The sequence below is a fragment of the Botrytis deweyae genome, assembly GCF_014898535.1.
Source record: "Botrytis deweyae strain B1 chromosome Unknown BDEW_011, whole genome shotgun sequence".
Classification (NCBI taxonomy): Eukaryota; Fungi; Ascomycota; class Leotiomycetes; order Helotiales; family Sclerotiniaceae; genus Botrytis; species Botrytis deweyae.
The window spans coordinates 1,083,108-1,103,502 of record NW_024066218.1 but is presented as its reverse complement, the minus strand read 5'-3'; the positions used below and the strand labels follow the sequence as shown (position 1 = coordinate 1,103,502).

General features: G+C 44.5%; 6 protein-coding genes across 6 annotated transcripts; 1 reads left to right on the top strand and 5 right to left on the bottom strand.

The window, feature by feature from the left end:
- Positions 1–720: 720 nt before the first annotated feature.
- EAE98_005787 (uncharacterized protein) lies at positions 721–2,148 on the bottom strand (the record flags this gene model as incomplete). The annotated part of the gene is made up of 1 exon (XM_038953409.1): positions 721–2,148. One exon carries the CDS (start codon positions 2,146–2,148, stop codon positions 721–723), a length of 1,428 nt encoding a protein of 475 aa, XP_038810510.1.
- A 3,389-nt stretch (positions 2,149–5,537) lies between these two features.
- Positions 5,538–6,241, bottom strand: EAE98_005786 (uncharacterized protein; the record flags this gene model as incomplete). The annotated part of the gene is made up of 3 exons (XM_038953408.1): positions 5,538–5,576; positions 5,632–5,692; positions 5,781–6,241. 3 exons carry the CDS (start codon positions 6,239–6,241, stop codon positions 5,538–5,540), a joined length of 561 nt encoding a protein of 186 aa, XP_038810509.1.
- Positions 6,242–6,487: 246 nt separating this feature from the next.
- Positions 6,488–9,040, top strand: EAE98_005785 (uncharacterized protein; the record flags this gene model as incomplete). The annotated part of the gene is made up of 1 exon (XM_038953407.1): positions 6,488–9,040. The coding sequence occupies one exon, from the start codon at positions 6,488–6,490 to the stop codon at positions 9,038–9,040; it is 2,553 nt and encodes an 850-aa protein (XP_038810508.1).
- An 84-nt stretch (positions 9,041–9,124) lies between these two features.
- On the bottom strand, positions 9,125–11,805 carry EAE98_005784 (uncharacterized protein). Its single transcript, XM_038953406.1, has 3 exons — positions 10,393–11,805; positions 9,602–10,336; positions 9,125–9,501 (listed from the first exon to the last, which is right to left on the bottom strand). The coding sequence occupies exons 1-3, from the start codon at positions 11,635–11,637 to the stop codon at positions 9,208–9,210; spliced, it is 2,274 nt and encodes a 757-aa protein (XP_038810507.1). The 5' UTR covers positions 11,638–11,805; the 3' UTR covers positions 9,125–9,207.
- A 200-nt stretch (positions 11,806–12,005) lies between these two features.
- On the bottom strand, positions 12,006–15,410 carry EAE98_005783 (uncharacterized protein). The gene is made up of 3 exons (XM_038953405.1): positions 14,620–15,410; positions 13,989–14,567; positions 12,006–13,805 (listed from the first exon to the last, which is right to left on the bottom strand). Exons 2-3 carry the CDS (start codon positions 14,536–14,538, stop codon positions 12,556–12,558), a joined length of 1,800 nt encoding a protein of 599 aa, XP_038810506.1. The 5' UTR covers positions 14,539–14,567; positions 14,620–15,410; the 3' UTR covers positions 12,006–12,555.
- A 3,697-nt stretch (positions 15,411–19,107) lies between these two features.
- EAE98_005782 (uncharacterized protein) lies at positions 19,108–19,526 on the bottom strand (the record flags this gene model as incomplete). The annotated part of the gene is made up of 2 exons (XM_038953404.1): positions 19,108–19,203; positions 19,344–19,526. 2 exons carry the CDS (start codon positions 19,524–19,526, stop codon positions 19,108–19,110), a joined length of 279 nt encoding a protein of 92 aa, XP_038810505.1.
- Positions 19,527–20,395: the final 869 nt, after the last annotated feature.

Below are 20,395 nucleotides of genomic sequence, written 5' to 3'. Positions count from 1 at the left end.
ATAAAAAATGTCGAATTTAACATCAATTAGTAACTGACTCTTCAATTTATGAATCAAATGGCATCCCATCCATCCATCATCTTCACGGTATCTATCACGGTATCTATCGTAGGTACCTAGGCTAGGTAGCTAGAGATGTATATCTATGCATCGCCCTTTCCACACTTATCAATGGGCGTAGAAAGTGAATGGCAAGACATCTATCTATCTATCTATCTGGTGATCAATATTTTGGAAATACTGTTAAGAGTCGAGAGGAAGATTCTAAACACCGTACATATTAATATTAGCTTTGAAAATATATTTCTCTTCATGAGGTCTGAAAATGGAATCGTGCATTCATCTTCTACTCGATCCTTTAGTATCGTTATGTTCACAGGGGCAAGAGCAAATAGAGGGGAGATATTAATGAGGTTGTTCATAATTTTTCATTTCTTGGTTTTTAATCTAGCTATTCTAACTCTATCTAACTTGCAGCTCGAAGTACGAAAAGCAGAAGCAGCGAATCTTCGTTCTCGACTACCACAACGATTGATGCGTCTTACAGCGAGTGAACGTGCAAAATGATTTCGTAGCGTGAAAGTTATTTTGCGACTCCTAACACCCCATCCCCCCCAAAAATCCAACAAACAATGCAAAAACAGATAAATCAACACAGGCCCCCAGTTACTTTTTCCCCTGCACCAAAGTTCGAGTTTACGAGCACTTCGTATACTCAATTTATGCCTTGAGCTTCATTGGTGGTGTACCGAGTCCATTGCGGTTACGGAAGAAGAATACCCCCTTGCCTTCACCTTCAGCACCCTCAGATGGCTCAACCCATTGGCACCAACGAGCGCTGGACCACAAGCTCTTCAAGAATCCAAGGGATCCTCCTCGAACATCAGCTCTGTAGTGACGACCCATGATAGGCTTGATAGCCTCGGTAGCTTCATCGGCGTGGTAGAAAGGAATGGTGCTAACGTAGTGGTGAAGAACGTGAGTCTCGATGATACCGTGAAGAAGAGTGCGACCGATGAATCCGAATTCACGATCGATTGTTGCTGCGGCTCCACGAACATAGTTCCAGCTCTCGCCAGAGTAGTGGGGAAGAGTTGGGTCAGTGTGTTGGAGGAAGGTGATAGCAACAAGCCAATGGTTTACCCAGAGGTATGGAATGAAATACCAGATAGCCATGTTGTAAAATCCGTATGTCTTGCTAAGCATGGTAAGGACAGCGACGGTGATGGCGATACCGAGATCACTCAACAAGATCAATTTGGCATCCTTAGCTTCATAAAGAGGACTGGCTGGGTTAAAGTGACTGACGGTCCAGAAGCTGTTGACTTTGCCTTTTCCACGACCTTCGTGTTGACGCTCATGGTTGTTGTGACCGGTGACGTTCATGAATAAGTACAAAGGCCAGCCAGCAAGTTGTTGTCCGATTGAGTGAATGAGGGTTGCGATTGGAGTTTCCTCGGTGAGCTCGTGAAGCTCATGGACGAACTTTCCGACGCGGGTAGCATAATCTTGACGAGTTTTTGGAACGAAAACCATATCACGCTCCATGTTACCGGTAGCTTTGTGGTGCTTGCCGTGAGAGATCTTCCATGAGAAGTATGGGACGAGAAGAGCAGAGTGGCAGATCCACCCAGTTGTATCGTTCAAGACCTTTGAAGTTGAGAAAGATTGATGACCACACTCATGAGCAAGAACCCAGAGACCAGTACCAAACAAACCCTGGACAATGGTGTACAAGGCCCACAACACAGCGCGGGCTGGAGTTGAGGGAACGTTTTCTGGTGTGAGATATTTGTTGAAGAGGAAGAATGTGGTGGCCAAACTGGCAATATCGCGTGCCACATAAGCCAAGCCTCTTACTCCAGATCGCTCGTAGCAATGCTTTGGGATTGCGTTACGGATGTCATTGACGGTGTAATCTGGAAGCTCAAATTCGTTGCCGTAAGTATCGATAAGTTTGCCATATGGCTTGGTCTTCTTAGCATCGTCGCCTAGAGATGACATGGATGACAGAGAAGTAGACGAGGGGGATTGTCTTGGGGTATCATTGGGTGACCCGGCAGCTGTCGAGGGAGCTGATTCGGCAGTGGAAGAGGTCGCCGTTCTTTGAACGACGGTACGCTTTGGTAGAGCAGTGGTAGAGGCCATTGTGTTGTAATTCTTGTAGACTCGAAAATTTAGAGAAAAAGAATGAAAAATCGTAGGAAATGATCACTTTGATATTCGAGCCAGTAGTGAGTGACAAGATTGTAGCAGCGTGAAGTGAATGGACCAAATTTGTTGAGGTTTTAGTGGGATGAATTAAAGAAGGCCCAACGAGATCTATAGGAGTACTTGTTAGTTTCCGAAAGCTTTTTAATTGGGTAACATAATAAAGGAATATATATACTTACAAACTTTTGTACACACTCAACTCCTCAAGATGTGTATTAAGTTTTGGTCAAGAGGTGGGAGTTGAAGAGAGGTAGAAGTGAAGGAAGGAATTTGGACTTATAATAATAAGAGGGAGAGGGGGTGGTTGAAAAGGAATGGAGGGATGAATTGAGTGGAGTGAGTGGTGGAGTGGATTACCCAGATACCTACCTAGTCTCGAGCTAGTCAGGAATTGAAGGGATGTTCACCAGTCGCTTGGCCCTAAAAAGTTTAAAGAAGAGAAGAGAAGAGAAGAAAGAAAAAAAAAAGAGGATGAAATATTTCCCCGTAGCGCCTTCTCATCAACTCAGATTAACTCTTACGATATTAACTGCAAAGATTTCAGATCATACAAGGTACGGGAAAGAGCCAAGAAGGGACCAGCATGTAACTTGGGATGGTTAAGTATAAGTCACTAGAAAATAAGTAGGAGGAGGAGGAGGAGGAGGAAGAGGAGTCTAATAAAGTATAATATATCCTTCATACTAGATTAGATGTAAGTGTCTCGAGTATATATAAAATATAACATGACATATTAAAATATACTTAGACTAGGTACTACTGACAGGTCGACTCCGAGACGACTACATACAATCAATCAATACAGTAGAATCAGAGTACCAGGTAGATACTCTCATGAAATGATTTCAAACGACTTTCCTAGATTCTTCAACCAACTTCTTCCAGCTTCGTTGTCTAGGAAGATTGTGTTTACAGAATCTCCATAATATTATACCTACCGGTACTGTTTATGTGTTTATGTATGGAACACTGGACTATTCTGTATATCATACTTTCTTCTGCTAGAAATCCTCTTTTCTTTTGATATAAATTATAATTAATACTCATGTACCCAAGTATGGAGCAATGCAAGCAAAGACCACTCAAATGAACTCTCGAGAGTCCAATTATCTTGATTCGATTGCCACCACCCACCCACCACAAGAAGTCGTTAAGACATGGGAAAGGGGGTCTGAAGATCTTATCATGACATTTTAGAGTAGCTAGTAGCTATCATATGGTGGGGTTTCTTACAATCCATCTCAATTTGCAAACCCATTCTTTTGTTGTTGAATTTCAGTGGAGAATGATAGATGCCGAGTTATGTACACGATGGTTCAGGTATATCAAAGCAAATCCCGAAGACAGCGAGTTGACGAGATGATAATAACAGATTCCTCAAGAAGATCTCTCGTGGAGTAATTATCTGGTGATATCTCGTACCACCATCATCTACAATGATACCCAACCTTTTTTCCTCCTTCCAAGTTCCCGCCCCTCATCGTGTCCCTCCTTCTTCGATGATGGACATTCCGATTGACTTGAAGCTCACGCCACCCATCTCTCGGTTCCGTCGTGGAGAACCCTTGACAGGTAGACCGTTTCAAAGTGCTCTAGGGTATGTAGGTTGCTAGAAGAGACAGACAGAATACATTCTGTGGGGACACGAACACGATGAGTTGGTTGTCTTTCTTACTTACTCACCGCTAGAGTACATCCGGAGAATACTGTTCACAATCAATGGATGGCAAAGTGGCACAGTGGCTCAACCAGCCCAGCGCAGAAGGCTTGCTGGTGTCGGGTACCAGTAGACACAGCATTCATTCAGCTTGTGTACGAAAAGCCCAGATAAATCAATGTGCCGCCCATATATATACCTAGATACAAAAGAAGAGTTCTGCCTCATAGGTCCAGTTTTCATATATCGATTTCAGCCGGTTTCTAATATGCATGAAAAGTACCATCTTCACACAAACACACACACACACACACACACTTTCTGAGAATGAACTCCAGATCAAAGCGAGGTGGTCAGCAAGCGTCAACTTCCCTCGATGGCTACTAACAATTTGCAAAGAAAGAATATTGCCTACAAATGGAAAGCGATGTTGATGTTACCATTGACCAATCACATCCTCATCATATCGAGTTCCCCTTGTATTCTCATGCATGGCATACCTAGCATTCTCACGCTTGCAGAAAAGGGTTCGAGACTAAACCCAATCCGTCTATTTACCCGAAAAGATTTCCCCAACAATTTTGAGGACCCATGGATTCTAGTTTTTTTTGTTGGGGCTTGAAAACGAATGATCGCTACAAGGGTTGAGAGGGTCGAGAGGGTCGAAGAGTTCAAATTCTTTGCTAAGAGGATACCAATTGCCATGCCGTGCCATACTATGAATCTATGATACTACGATACCAACGATACATACCATATCCCGAAAGTCTTCCTTCCTTCCTGATTGATTACCTAGTCCTCCGGTCTTGGATGTATCCAATTGTGCCATCACTTTACCAATTTACCCAAACCTCGGTATCTTCATTCACATTACTCTACGAGGGAGTACTTCGTAGAAGAAGAGGTCGATAGAAGCATGTGCAAATGTGACATTACATTCCCTCCCGTGCCTGATCCGCGGTTACAGACCTCAAAGTAGCGATTTGGAATATCTTTAATCCATAAATTTGGCTGGCTCGACAAACCCCCTGAGTTAGAAATTCGGCTATCATCTCGAAATACATCCACATCACCGCGAATCTTTTTTTTTGCCACTCATCAATTTTGGGTCTGGCCATGTGGAGTTTACATGCTATCAAAACATGTTGATGGCAAATGATTCAAGAAAGAACCATTCCATACGTGTTTCACTAACGCTATCACGCATGGAGTTGGAAGCTCATAGAGTATATCCATATTACAGCCTGCTATATATGGCATCTCTCATGTCCAGGATCCAAAATTTGCCGCATTGGTAAGTCTTCGAAAGGCTGGCTACATTCGTTCGACCAACCATTTGGTGTAGATTCTTGGAAGTCGATTCGATCACATTGCACGTGCTAAATTACCAAGTGCGATTAAGGGATGCATCTCAAAGTGAACCTCAAGATCCTCAATTCACACAAGACTTCACATGATCCTATAAGTAGACATACAGTTCTTGAATTTCTACCCAAGGCGTATCATGGGTATTTTTCAATTTGCGAAAGAGGGGGGCATGTAATTGCACAATTCTACAATATTTTGAAACGCCCATTCCCATGCAGTCATTCCCAATATGGTGTTTGTACAACAAGTAGTCTTGCTACGAGGCTGACATTGCGCCAAATAATCTTCATTATCATATCTATTTTGGCCACTTCTTCCATCCACGACCATGACCTCTCTGCGATATTCATTAGTAGCCGAACATTAACTTGGGTCAATATAGGAAGACAAACCTCTTTCCATGTCTGTATCATCTGTGGCATCTCCAACATAGCCTTTCTTCTCTTCTCCAATCTGTTGCAAACCGTGAATTAGTAGATGTATCAAAAAAACGCAAGATCAAAGCTTCGACCAGTCCATCAAATGCGAGAACCAAACATACCTCGACTTCAATGTTCTCTCGGATTCCTTTCCCTTGACTCTCTGCCCAACACCAGTACCCTTTACCCTCAGTCCATTCTCCATCCTCTTGCGTAATTTCTCCTCTGTACTCTTCACAGAAAGAGGTAAAAGTTCCTCTACTCCGTGTTGCCTTGCAAGTTTGCACAAATCCGCTTGTCGTCTGAGAGAAAACACTGGATCATGCCATTTCCCAGTAACTGGATGCTTGTGAGGCCTGAATGGCGACGTCGCTTCTGTGATTGCTGGGTGTGTAGGTTGATCCAAAGATTCCTCGGTCTTCAAGGTAGCCTTGCTCACAGCTTCTGATGTCGCCGCATCTGAAGTTGTGTTGACAGCGTTGGCCTGCGGGAGAATGGCTTGAGGTGGGTAACGGGCAAAAAATCTCTGCAGCTGCGGTGGCAGCGATTGCGCAAGCTTCACATATTGAACGGGCTTCAGCATCTTGATTGTCGCAAAAGGCTGAGATTTCGTGATGTTGTTGATGTCGAAATAAAATTCATGATTGGTGATTATGTAAGCTGAAGTCTTTTGGTTGCCTCGACCCTTCAGCCTTGTCTTCAATATTCAATCTTTAAAGTTATTTTGTATTGCGCCAACTCTTTCGCAGGTTTTATTCCTCGGACATTTGTAAAGCTATAGGTTTTATCTGATTTTGAGACGCCCATTGTACCTCTCATATTTTCAATCATGGCTTCAAATGGATACTCGAATAGCACTGATGCAGTACCGCCGCCCCCGAGCGATAACGATGGAAGACCACCATCCCCTCCACCTCCACCTCCAGATTCATTCGTTCCTCCACCACCCCCAAGCTCATTAGCTCCTCCTCCTCCTCCTTCCAGTGATCTTCCGCCACCACCACCACCCTCCGAGTTACAGCCTCCTCCCCCAGAACCCAAAAAGAAGAAGGGCTGGGGAGCTCCAAAACCAGGTCCACTGAGCATCGAAGATATTTTGAAGAAGAAGAAAGAGGCAGATGAGGCCGCAGCTAAGGTACGTAGTCTCTCCCTTTCACATGAAGCTGGCAGCCATGTTCACAATGCATGTCTAGTATTTTCTGGAACCAACACTGATTATATGAAATCACAGCCTAAATTTCTGTCAAAAGCTGCTCGAGAGAAACTGGCTCTTGAGAAAAGAGCAAAAGAGGTCGAAGAACAGAAGCGTAAACGTGAGGCGGAACAGGATAACCGGATATCTGTAGGAAGTTTCAATGGAAATGGAAACGGATATGGATCTGCGACGAATGGCCGAGATGGTTATGAACGATCATATCAGCAGGAAAATGGGCGTCGAGATTCCTCTTTTGTGCCCACTGGGCCTCGAGCTATGCGGAATAGTCAACAAAGTCGAAGTTCCAGTGATAAGTCGAACGATATGGAGCCACCGCCAAAACCAGCTAAACCGGCTGCGGCAGGTACGGGTAAAGCTTCTGTAGCTGGCGAGAAACGACCTGCGAACGCGGAAGATCTTCAAGCTGCTTTGATAAGAACGCGATATATGGGCGCCGAAACAAATCAATCAACATTTTCCGCGAAGAAGAAACGTAGAAGGACGACGGAGAAGAAGTTTAACTTTGAGTGGAATGCCGAGGAGGATACTAGCCCAGATTATAACCCTATTTACCAAAACCGCGCGGAAGCAGGTCTATATGGTCGAGGTAGACTGGCCGGCTTTGCTGAAGACGAAGGAGCAACTCTGAAATATGCGAAGGCTTTAGAAGAACGAGATGCAGAGGCTGGAGGCGCGCGTGCAAGAGAAATTGTGGAAATGGAGAGGCGGAGGAAAGAAGATGCCGGCAGGAACTCACTTGACAAACATTGGAGTGAGAAGAAATTGGAACACATGCGAGAACGAGATTGGCGTATTTTCAAGGAAGATTTCAATATCAGTACAAAAGGAGGAGCAATTCCAAATCCCATGCGGAACTGGTCAGAATCCAAGTTACCAAAACGTCTTCTGGACGTTATCCATCAAGTTGGTTATGACGAGCCCTCAGCGGTACAAAGAGCTGCTATCCCTATAGCATTACAAGCAAGAGATTTGATCGGTGTTGCTGTTACTGGTTCGGGTAAAACCGCGGCCTTCTTGCTGCCATTACTGGTTTACATTTCCGAACTGCCTCCACTGAACGAATTTACGAAGAACGATGGACCGTACGCTATCATTCTCGCGCCTACCCGTGAACTGGCACAGCAAATTGAAGTTGAAGCCAAGAAGTTTGCAACGCCCCTTGGATTCACTTGTGTTAGTATCGTTGGTGGTCATTCTCTGGAAGAACAATCTTACAACCTTCGTAACGGTGCTGAAATTATCATTGCGACACCCGGTCGTCTAGTTGATTGTATTGAAAGAAGAGTTCTCGTCCTTGGGCAATGTTGTTATATCATCATGGACGAAGCAGATCGTATGATTGATCTTGGATTCGAAGAATCTGTGAATAAAATTCTGGATGCCCTTCCGGTCAGTAACGAAAAGCCAGATACAGATGATGCAGAAGATGCCCAAGCGATGAGTAGGCATCTGGGAGGCAAGGACCGTTATCGTCAAACTATGATGTACACAGCCACTATGCCTCCAGCAGTCGAAAAAATCGCCAAAAAGTATCTTCGTCGTCCTGCAATTGTCACCATTGGTAATATTGGAGAGGCCGTCGAGACTGTCGAACAGCGCGTTGAATTTGTTTCCGGTGAGGATAAACGCAAGAAGCGTCTCAATGAGATTCTTGCCTCGGGTGAATTCGCACCTCCTATCATCGTCTTCGTTAACATTAAGCGTAACTGCGATGCTGTGGCTCGTGATATCAAACATATGGGCTTCACATCCGTTACACTCCACGGTTCCAAAACTCAAGAGCAGCGTGAAGCAGCTCTGGCATCTGTGCGTTCTGGCGCGACTAATGTGCTCGTTGCGACTGATTTGGCGGGTCGTGGTATTGATGTGCCGGATGTATCGTTGGTAGTGAACTTCAACATGGCGACGAATATTGAGAGTTATACTCATCGTATTGGTAGAACGGGAAGAGCAGGGAAGAGTGGTGTGGCGATCACATTCTTGGGCAATGAGGATAGCGATACGATGTATGATTTGAAGCAGATGTTGACAAAGAGCAGCATTAGTAGAGTGCCAGAAGAGTTGAGGAAACATGAGGCGGCGCAGCAGAAGAGTCAAAGGGGACAGGGTATGAAGAAGATTGAGGAGGGTGGGTTTGGAGGGAAAGGGGGTGGTGGGGGTTGGTAGTCCAGCAAAGAGATAGGGACAATGACAATTTCGGAAGTATCTTAATATCGAGATTTCGTTCAGCATCACCAATCATATCATATCACATCATATAATATCATATCAGATATTCATTAGATATCCCAATCGAAAATCTATTCAACATCACAAGTCTTTTTTCATCATCTCTACCTCGCATCTCCCCAGAATACAATCACCGTGCTCAATCTTCTCCCCTCGCCATCCCATAAACTCTTGCAAGGTATCACTCCTTTACCTTCCCATCCTACACTTAAAAGCTTATTCACATCGACAAGCGATGTATCCACATAAACCAAATGAATCAACCCGCGATTACTAGAGTCATCTTTAAGATCATCAGGCGAAGGAATAACATCATAAGGGAAAGTAAGAACAGTATGACGTGTAGAAGAAGTCGTGAGCGAATTGCCGCGGTGCTCGTGCGTCTCGATATTCTTTATCTGTTGTGAAGGTGGTTGTTAGTTATTGTATTGTTATCTCTTCAGTAAGCAAAAAAAAAAAATGGAAAACAGAGAAGAGAAAGAGAAAGAAAAAACAAACATCGATAGGACCATCGCATACGCCCACATGCGCATGCCATTCCACCTCGCTTCCACGGGGCAAAGATTCCACCTCCGCGGTCCAGAAAGGTGGGATCGGAGGGGGATTCGATTGAAGGATATGATGGTCGGGATACGTGGTTGTCGCGTGTTCATTTGAGAGGGGAGTGGTGTTGGAGTAGCGGAATTTTTCTTCCCAGAGATCGCGCGGTTCGGCGTCGGAATCGTGGTCGGAATCTTGGGATGGGGGGGCGTGGATGTGTTTCCAGGCTTGGTAGGCGAGTTTTGAGAGGATGGCTGGGGAGGTGGGGGGCGGGCTGGGAATGTAGATGCAGGTGCTGGTGAACCATTTGATGGAGGTGGCGTCTGCGATGCGGAGGAGATGTTGGAGGGAGAGGATAGTGGAGATGTGGAAGGGGGCTGAGGATGAGGATGAGGATGATGAGGTGGGAAGAAGCATGGTGTGGGGGATGAGAGGAATTTGTCCGGCGATGGTGAGGGTTTGAGAGGCAGACAGCGAGGAGGGGAGTGAACTGGCTTGGGAGTATGGTCCGATGTTGGCGGGGGCCCAGTAGGAACGTGATTGTACGTGTAGAGCTTTGCGGGGTGACGAGGTAGCAGAGGGAATGTGCAGTGTGAGATGAATTATTAGAGATATGTTCAGGGGCATCGAGGATCCGCAGGAGATGGTTACGCGAGATGGTGGATTGGGATGAGGGAAGAGAGTGCCGTAGATCTATAGATGTGTCAGATATGTATGTTGCTGAGGTATCAAGCTGTAATTGGAAGTACCTTGTTGATTGTTGTAAAATTTTCCATTGAGCGTAGCATAATCATGGTCGAAACGATGTCGGTGGTTTTCAACGATGCTTGATTAAGTCGCGCTGTTATGGATTCCACGACACTTTTGGCTTCGTCTAAAATCGTTGAGCAAGAGGCACTTTCTGGTATAATTGTCCAATGTATAATGTTGCCGCCTTCGATGCCGTTAGCACTCGAAGATTTGAGCTCCCACGTTGGCGATGCCAATGATCCGCTACCCGGTTTGTTTGACGTGGAAAGGTCGTAGGAATGATCATTTTTGTCCAACGCAGATAGGATTTCCAAAGATCTCTGGTCAAACGGTTCCGGTACTCTACACGAGCTTTCCTTGTTCTCGATGCTTTCTTTATCGACTAAAGAAGCTTTACTTATCTGTATCCAAGCAGATCCTCCACCTTCCCTTACGATCCTCGTGTCTTCCGTCTCCACTACTATTCTCTTTTTGAATAACCAACTCGGCCCATCCACAACCAAAGTTTCAAACTCGCCGCCCTCACCCAATACAGCTCCATCACCATCAATACTGAATCTTTTCATGGCTCTTTCCACTCTCCGCATCCCCTTCTCACTCGCAACGTTTTCCCACAGAAAACTCTCATCGAGTCCACCACTCGCCACCTTAATAATCCTCGCATCCAATCCTACAGCTTGCATATCCTGCAGAAGAGAAATCTGCATACCCGGTGGAAGAATCGGGTACTGCCACAAGAACGAAAGAGGCACGAGTCCTAATCGTATTGCCACAGATTCAACGCGTGTTCGTTGATATGTAGATAGTATTGCACCTGTACTAAGAGCATTTGCTTCCGGATGCGCATCTTTAATTCTTTGTAACAAAGGAATCAGAGATTCCGTCTCATCTCCATCCGTCTTTTCTACCAATTCTTCGGCACCAGAACTCGTGAGATCCGCATGATCATAACTTGTCCCCGTTTGAACAGCACTGCCAACAATAGCCTGTCGGTATAATGGAATACCAAGAGCCTCTTCATACAATGGTATAATGGTATGCCCTACAGTCTGATACATAAAACTATTAAGATCATTTTCATCCTTGTGAATACCATCGCTTTCTTCCGTTTGTGGCTCAGTGAGAGGTGGATGAAGATTTCCTAGAGCAACGATTTTATGTCCATTCTGCATGCAGTGTAATATTGAGAAGAAACTGTCCTTTCCACCCGATACCAAGGCGATCACGTTGAGAGATTCGGACATGACTCTATCTGTTTTAGGTCGGTAGTGTGGGATTTCAGATTTTGCTCGCGAGAACAATGTGGGCAAACGAAAATTTAGGCGTTGTTAGAATTTATATTGGGACGCACTCGACTTTTTGTCCGGATCATTATTTCAAATACAAAATTCTAATTTTTGGCCCTCAATAAGTATAATCAAGCCGATTCAAACATCCAAACTTATCAAATGTTCACATCAATTCGGACACTCAAATCACTTGGTTTAGAGATTTTAAATCTACGATCTTACATGCCTCAGGCATTCTAAACACCACTCCTGCAAAGCGGACTATCACAATCATCGAGGTCACTTGGGTCACTTGGGTTACAATTTCATGATGAGAGAATAGGTTTATGTTTATGACATGTATTTATTTTATTGTATTTGTAGTCTGTTGGTATATCTCAACATTCTGGCCAGCATAAGGCAAGACCCAAGAGCTACGCAAGTAATTCTGAAGAGAAAATTGCAAAGCAAAAGATCAGAGACGGTCGCCCGCTTTCCATCCACAGCTCCACTGATATTTATTACAACGAATGTAAGAAAATAATTTCCCTTGCTTCCCATCATCAAAGTACACGCTTTGAAAGGTTGTTGTACCTTAGACCATCCATCATCACGCTAAACCGACGACAAATACAAAGTTGAATAAAGTAAAGTAAAGTACAAGAATGGTGAAAAAAAGTGCGCAAAATAGCAACACATACACGGGACAGTGACTTTTGTGTTCAAGCAATCCTCCCAAATCTTCATGACAGCGTCAATGTAACCTTTATCCCTAATGCCCAACACATAACAAGCAATTCGCAAGTCCAAATATGAAGTGTTGTGTTTAATTTTTGTGTTCGTAAGTTTCGTAAACGGCGTACTCCGGCCAATCAAGTATTCGTACACCGACGTTTATTCGGATCTCTTGCGCTTCTTGCGGGATTGGCTGTCGGACTCACTATCGGTGCCGCTGCTTTCACTGCCAGATGCACCCGCGGCGGCAGTGAAGAGTGCGGTGCCAAGGGCTCTGATTTGCTCTCCGTCGCTGCCAGATTCCATGTCGCCAGGTACCTCGCCATCTTCCAGTACGCCCATGACAATAGCACCACTTCCGTGAGTGCGAGAGTGTTGAGATAAGTTGTCGCTGCGGGAGAACTTCTTACCGCACTCGTGGCACTCGAATGGCTTTTCTTGAGTGTGGAGGGATCTGTAATGGCGCTTCAAATGTTCTTGTCTGCGGAAACGTCTGTTGCAAAGCTTGCAGTGGAATGTTTTGGAAGGGTCCTCAGTCAAGGATTGCTTGCGGCCGCGACGATTGACTGGTGCTTGATGAGTGTTGGCAGCGTCTAATCCTGATGAGCCCATCATGTTGTTACTTTCTGAAGAACCGGATTGACTTGGTGCGGTGGATGTTTGTTGGTGGTCGGCAGAAGTCTCTTGTGGCTGAGCGCCCGATAAGTTATTCATTGGGACAGTGAATTTTCGGGATCGGACCATAGAATCAAATTCCGAGCTATCTTCGTCGCAATGAACGATCTTTGATTTCTTTGATCGTTTTTCCTTCTTGGGTTCAGCTTCAGAGCCTGAAGCAGGTGGGCTTGGAAGGCAGGCAACTGCAAATCTCTCGGTTTCAAGATCCTCAAAATCTTCAAAATCGTCCTCACTGATAAATGTCTCTGATTCAGGGGAAACGAGATCAGATACAGTGCGTTGTCTCTTGTTACCAAAGAATTGAACGTTATCGGTAGAAGGGAAATTTACAAGACCATTAACAAATTCGTCTTCCGAATCGAGCTCGGAAATGTGATCAAAAGTAGGAAGACTGTGGTTGGATGTTGTGGTGAAATCAAAAGTGTTCGCACGTGTTTCGATTTTGGCGAATGCGTCACTACCCCCTAACATGTATTGATGTTCTTCTTCTTCAGCTGCACAGAGGGTTGGTAAAGTGGAGAATTCACGACCCGAAGTCAAAATTGGGTTTGAAGTCGGAGGTAGAATTGAGGAACCAACTGTGAGGTTTCTTGGATCGCAGAAGTCGAAGTCGGATTGTTCAGAGGTGACGGAGCGAGGATAAGGGGAAGGAGAAGGTGAAAGCGAAGGGCAAGAAGTGGCAGACAGGAGTTCATTAGCGTGCGAGCTAAGCGAATTTGGATGGATGAACACTGAAAATTGGTAGCCTCGTCAGTAAAATATTTCAATTTATTATTATTGTTGCATCACAATATTGAAAACATCAACGTTAACAATTATTGTGCGAATTGTCAAATGGATATTCGCAATTCATTGCCTTTATCCATTCTCAAACAATTCTAGAGATGGTGAGGATGAAAATTGAAATAGCATACCTGGTGTCATAGGTGGAGACCCGCAGCGAGCCCATTCACCGGCAAGATTCTCCGATTGAACCTCACCTTCACATCCTTCCTTAACACCCTCGAAACTCTCAGCACCAAAAAATACACTGTTAACTGGGGTGGGTAGAATGTCACAGCTCGATGGACTGCTCATGACACTGCAAGATGCTGAAAGTGGTGGGGTTGCTGGGTAATAGTACATGTCGTGTTCGTTTTCCGAATCTAAGATCAGTCTTGGGGAATGGTCTTGAATCAATATGGTGGGCTTTTGATACATTGGGCGTGGTGAGGACATTGGTGTCATGTGTCCAAGGTATCCAGAGTTGAAGATCTTCTGCTGCATTGGAGGCTGCGAAGACGAAGAGTTTGGTCTGGAGTACATTGGTGTCGATGGGAGGGTTTGAGCGTGTTGGTGGTACATAGGCATAGGCATATGGCTTGGTTGTTGAGAGAAGTGACCATGTTGACGGTTGTCTGATTTTGGGTCTGGGTTGTAGTAGAAAAATGGGGATTGTCCCATTGCTTGTGCGTAAGAGTCCATGGTGAGTATCCCTTGGTTTCTCGGCTGGTCTGCAAGACGTCAGTTTGCATTCCTCGGACCCTGTATCCAAGCACAACGTACCGATTTGAATTCTAGTTAGGATGGTTTGGTAGATTAAGGTACTTTGTTGGCAGACCACGTTGGTCAAGATGTCGATGCTAAATCAAGTAATACAAGGCTTCGCAAGTAATGAGTGAGGGGCGGACAACAGCTGCAGGGAGATCTGTCTAATAATGGCAATGTTGGAGTAACTGATTATACATAGGCTCGTCAAGTGGAAGGATTGATTGATGTCGACACAATGGTTCAGTGCAATATAGTAGTAGATTATCGAAGTGCGAGATAACAGAACAAGAGCAATAGCAGAATGCCAAAGGAAGGTACAGAAGAAGTTCGAGGAGGCTTGTAATATAAAAAAGCGCAAGTCGAAGATGTTCCAAAAGATTGAGTTACAAAAAGGAAACCGTTAGTCGGTATAAGAAGAATATGGTAGCGATGAGGGAAACCTAGACAAGATGAACAAACGAAGGTGGTGACGGGGACCCTGCAAATAAAGTAAAGATCTCGAAAGATCAACGAGAGTGATAGAGGGTAAGATAGGCAGTGCGACCGAAAGGCCAAGTCTCAGGCGAAGGCATGGGAAACGGGTGGGCCAGGAACAAGAAAGCAATGAGTGGGTGAGATAGGTGTGGATGTGGTGAGTCGGCGTCCAGGACCCTGTCTGGGGGAACCGGCAGCGATTGAGATGGGATGGACGAATAGATTGATGGAGTAGCATGGAAATTTCTAAATCTAGTACGATTGTGGATTCGGAATCCTAGCATTTTCGTGTTCGACGCTATTGCTCTTTAAGAAAGTGATGATTCTCCGGGAACTTTTGTGGCTCGGGTGGTACTGGACTATGCCAGGTATGAGAGGAAGTGGAGAGAGTCGAGGAGATATATTACTGAACATGGAATAGAATAGTCTAATAAGTCTACACATCCACGCAATACTAGGGTCCTTGTACGGACAGTTTATTTGTCCTGGGTATTGAAAGGGCATGGAGGAAGAGGCGGTCATGAATGGCTCAAGGGAAGAGGAGGAGGGAAGGTCTAATACGTCGTAGGTCAATGACCAATAATCATTAGTTGTTGACTTGAGCATTCGAATGAATCTCAAGCCACTCTTTTTTTATTTCATTATTCGATTTTATTATAATTGTGATTATGATTATGATTATGATTGTGATTGTGATTATAATGATTATTTATTTTATCCCATTTTCCTTTTCTCTCTCCCTCGCCTCGCTAGCCACTCGGTATACTATTTTCCAACATTCAAAAGCGGCGAGAAGGTTAAGGAGCGCACGACCGTAGAGCATTGTGCATGCATGCATAAGCCCGAATGAGAGACTAAAGTAGAGTGGGAGCGTGGTAACTTGTAAGGTATCATAATCATAATCATAGCATAGCATTATGTATTATGTATTATCCATACGAGTGAATATATACGACACAGCACACTATGAGAAACGGCTAGGGTGGTGGCTTCGTTGAGAAAATGGACCTGGAGTCCTGGACAAGCACGAGTTGCGAGTTACGAGTTACAAGCAAGTTACAGGTTACAGGTTACAAGCTACGAGTATCTTATTTGCGAATACTGCGTCACTGTTTCCCTCAGATTACGAGGTAGCTGCTATTTGCGTTATTTCTGAGGTCATACCATAACGTTCAAGTGTGTAGGTGTGCAACAACAACATATACCTAGCTAGCTAGCCAGCTAGTAGAAGAGCTCACGTAGAAGTTCGAGTCGAGGATCAAAGTTTGAAGTTTGAAGTTTGAAGTTTGAACCTTGAATCTGAAGTCTGAAGTCTGAAGTTTGAAGTTCGACATTCAAAGTTTAGAGAGCTAGAAGCTACTTACTACCTACTCTTGCTTCCACTGCATTTGCTAATGCCAACTAACATAAACTTCAGCTATGCTCTATGCTGTTCAACTACTGCACCTATCAAGGTTATCTAAAATAAGATAAAAAGTACAACACCAACACCAACACCAACACCAATACAAATAAAATCAATGTCATGATTTCATTTCATTATTCATTATTCATTCGTGCCAAACATCCCATGGTGGATCTCAACCTATGATAATCGTGGTGGACGGAGATTACGACCGACACATTATTTATTCGGGATGCCATGGAAAAGCTAATCATTATTATTGTCTATTCAATAACAGCCCACGTCAAGATCCAAATCAATTCAATAGACATTTCTAAATCTATTCATCCATCCAAAACTCAACCATACACATTTCTCTCGGAAAAGTATATTCTTAGCAAAATCGACAAGTTTAGACAGTTTAGATAATATTTTCCTTCATACTACTCGTACCTACTGCCTGCCAGGTAGGAATCTTGATGAAGTTTGCCTCATGGTCCACTGTATATATCATTGATGACACTGACATCAATCTATCACAACTAACCATACACAGCCCACCTCACCTCAGCCCTGCCGCCGCATTGGAGAAAAATCTTCTTCACATCACTCCCGTGTAAATCATCAGTGCCAATAGAATCCTATAGTTGGCGTGATCAGAAGAAAACAGGCCCCTCATCTAATACGGCTTCTCCGACTGGCGATGCGAATCACATCCACGAGCCCAGATATCTGAGTCCAAAGGGAAACATATTTTGACCTAATAAACTTTGGGATCTTGTCTTTAACAACATTGAACCAACCCAAGCATTCGGTGGTGATGTTGTTTTAACTTGTTTTTATTTGGATGATCCAAAACTTCAGAAGGCAAAGGAACAAATGGGCAAAAGTTTAAAGCGAGACGCGAAACACGAAACACATTGCTGGGCCATTCATATCGTGAAGCGCACCCTCAAATATGCATCAAAAGACCGTTTTAGGATATCTACATGAATCTAAAGTGTGATTCGTGCATGGTGAAGGCGATAATGCAAAATGATCCAACAACGCTACCCAACACTTTTACTTTTGCCGTTGTGCTACGAACTCTAGGTACCTCGATTTGGCTAACGTCTCCGGTTCATCGACTACATGAGCAATCCTCTCTGCCAATTTCGGCGTCGTGGGTTTCAACCTATCACATCTTGTTATGGTCCTTTTTCTCTCCTCTACAACTACCTACGTTGTAGGCAATTCACAGCTTACAGCTCCTAGTTCGCCGGAGGTAACCTTAGATGACATCGTATGCATCCAATATGCATCCATCCTTCCTTCCTTCCTTCGCCCCCAAGATGAGAAGAAGAAAAACCCTTTTCCCTATCGATAGAGAAGTGATCCTTAGATTCAGCCCTCCTTCAGCTTCCTGTAAGAGCGCTTTGCCCCGCGTCTACTGCAAAGGTTGATTTGTGGGGGAGAAGAAAGACGCCATCATGAAAAGATGAAACAACGATCTCCTGCTCTCTACTTTCGATGAACAGGATAAGATCAGATAGTCTCCCCGCCTCCCGCGAGACATTTGATTAGATCCGACTTCGTCAGTTTATTACGCTGACAAGTCATTATTCAGAGATTTTTAGAGTTGCGGCTTACTCAGTGGTACTGATACACTCTGCAAGCAAGTTTTGTACCACCAACATCCCACCAAAAGAAAGTTTGTAGCCGCAGTCTGGAACTGGCAATTGAAACACTGTCTTTCATGTGAACACGCCTGAGAAAAGTCAGATAGATGGTTGAGACGGAGCCCTTATTCCTTAGACGCCGGCGTTTGAGATGATCTAAAGTTTATCATGTACTATCACACGAACGATTAGGCCGCGTATTGGGCTATCGTTTCCATCGGGTTGAACCTTGATTCCACACACGTCCTCTTGACCACTAAGAGTCTAAATCCCTCCAAACATGGCAAAACATCATCATTTGAAGATTCTGTATGTGTAAAATCTGACCTCATATGACCCGGAGCTCCTTCACGCCCACTCTTCTACGTCTAATCGATAAGGTGATAACCATAACGATAGGATGGAGTCCCGTCCACCTAGCGCCGAGAAGAAGTAAGATGGTTGCATAAAATGGCATGCACATACTTTTCCAATAATGCACAGCGTTTCGCCCAATTCCCACAGCCTGTCGATGATGATTCTTAATATCACAATAAAGCGACACACGAGGTTCGAGGCTTCAATGTGGAATGCTGAGGCATACTTGGTGGGATGCCTACCCTATCACATCCAATATGGTAACATCCAGCTGGTGTGGTATGGACGCTGATGCTTCTAGTTCATTACACGAACCAAACATTTAGGTCTTGTGCTGGCTGCTTCTTTTGGTTCCTGAATGACATTTCCCAACGAGAGCGAATAACGATGTGCAGAAGGTGCATAGGATTTCATTAGTGGTGGTTGCGCGACAATCATCATCACATCACCACTTCCTACTGGCATATTGCATGTTGCATAAAAGTGGCACTCTGCAGTGATATTCTAATGCAAGTTTGTGTGTAGCCGATCTAAACATAGAGAGAGCCTTTCTCATATCATTGGACGCTTCCGGGGGAGCGGAGAGAGAATGATTTTCTTGTTTGGTTTGGATTCCCTTGCTGCTTTTTGTCAAATATAATCAACCGTCAGGCATAGCAAGGGTAAAGAGGCTGGTGCAACAAAGTATAACTTGAATGTGGTGGAGTCGACTGATTTGACCGAGGCCTGCATAATGGGGTAGCATTTCATTATTACTTTGTATCGAATCCAATCCGTAATGAATTGGCTGACATGGATTTTGATACCATCGAGAGCCATACCATCATACCATCATACCATCCCATCCGTACCTGACCATACCATACCGTTCCTGACCATACCATACCCTCCCTCCCTAGGTTGAATCCGTAGAATCGAATCCATAGAATCATTTCTCTGCATCGTAAAGCCAGACCAAACCTTCTTCGGTGAACTTCCAGAAGAAGTTGCGATATGAACCCTACTAGGGAGGCCTGTCCTAGTCCTCGACCCGGCAAGTTCACGGTCATGGTCGCGGTGAAAGGAAAGTTAAGAACTGGAAAGGGAAAGGGAAAGGGAAGGGGAAAAAAGAAGGTAGGGATTCTGAGTGGATGATCCATTCTGACGGCTTTCCGTTGCAATCCAATCCGTTTTCTTATCGGTCGGTCAGAATGGTACCTTCTCTATGGACTCCGTATATATCCATCACTTTACCCATTAAAATTATGATTCACCAATCGGGCAATGAATGGCTTCGTTACGTGTGGTCCACCCACCCCATTTCCAAATTTGCTGATTGCTACTGCAGGAACCGACGCAGGAACAAAGCAGGAACAGAGAGAATGCTTGACAATATGATGAAAGATGGAAGATGAAAGCAAAGCAGGTTGCAGGTACCTTGACCTCGACCTTGACCTCGACCTTGACCTCGACCTCAGCCAATGTTGCATATGCATGTATGAATACATACTTACTGTACTTATTACTTACTTGCTTGCTGATTGATTGACTTTACTTACCTATTCTTGCATCCAAAAAGCAGGAACAACATAAACCTGTCAATCTTGAACAATCATAAGTCCAAGTCCAAGACCAATTCCCAGTCCCAGTCCAGTCCGAGTCCTTACTTCATAGGAATCTAAGTTTTGTCCCGATTTTTCTGTCCATCCCATTTATGATTTCTATTTACCGGTGTCATCTGAAGGTCCCTTCGCTTGTTCCCGTGGGTAATGCCAATGATATGGAGCGTACTACTACTCCGTATATCACGCCAGTCGGGCTAGTCAGCGGGGGTTCATTCCTAGAGCCCCAAACCCTAGCTTGGCCGCTCGCTGGCGAGGCTATCGGGCTGGCCATATTTTGGGTTCAATTCAAATGATTTTCAATCTCGAATCTACAA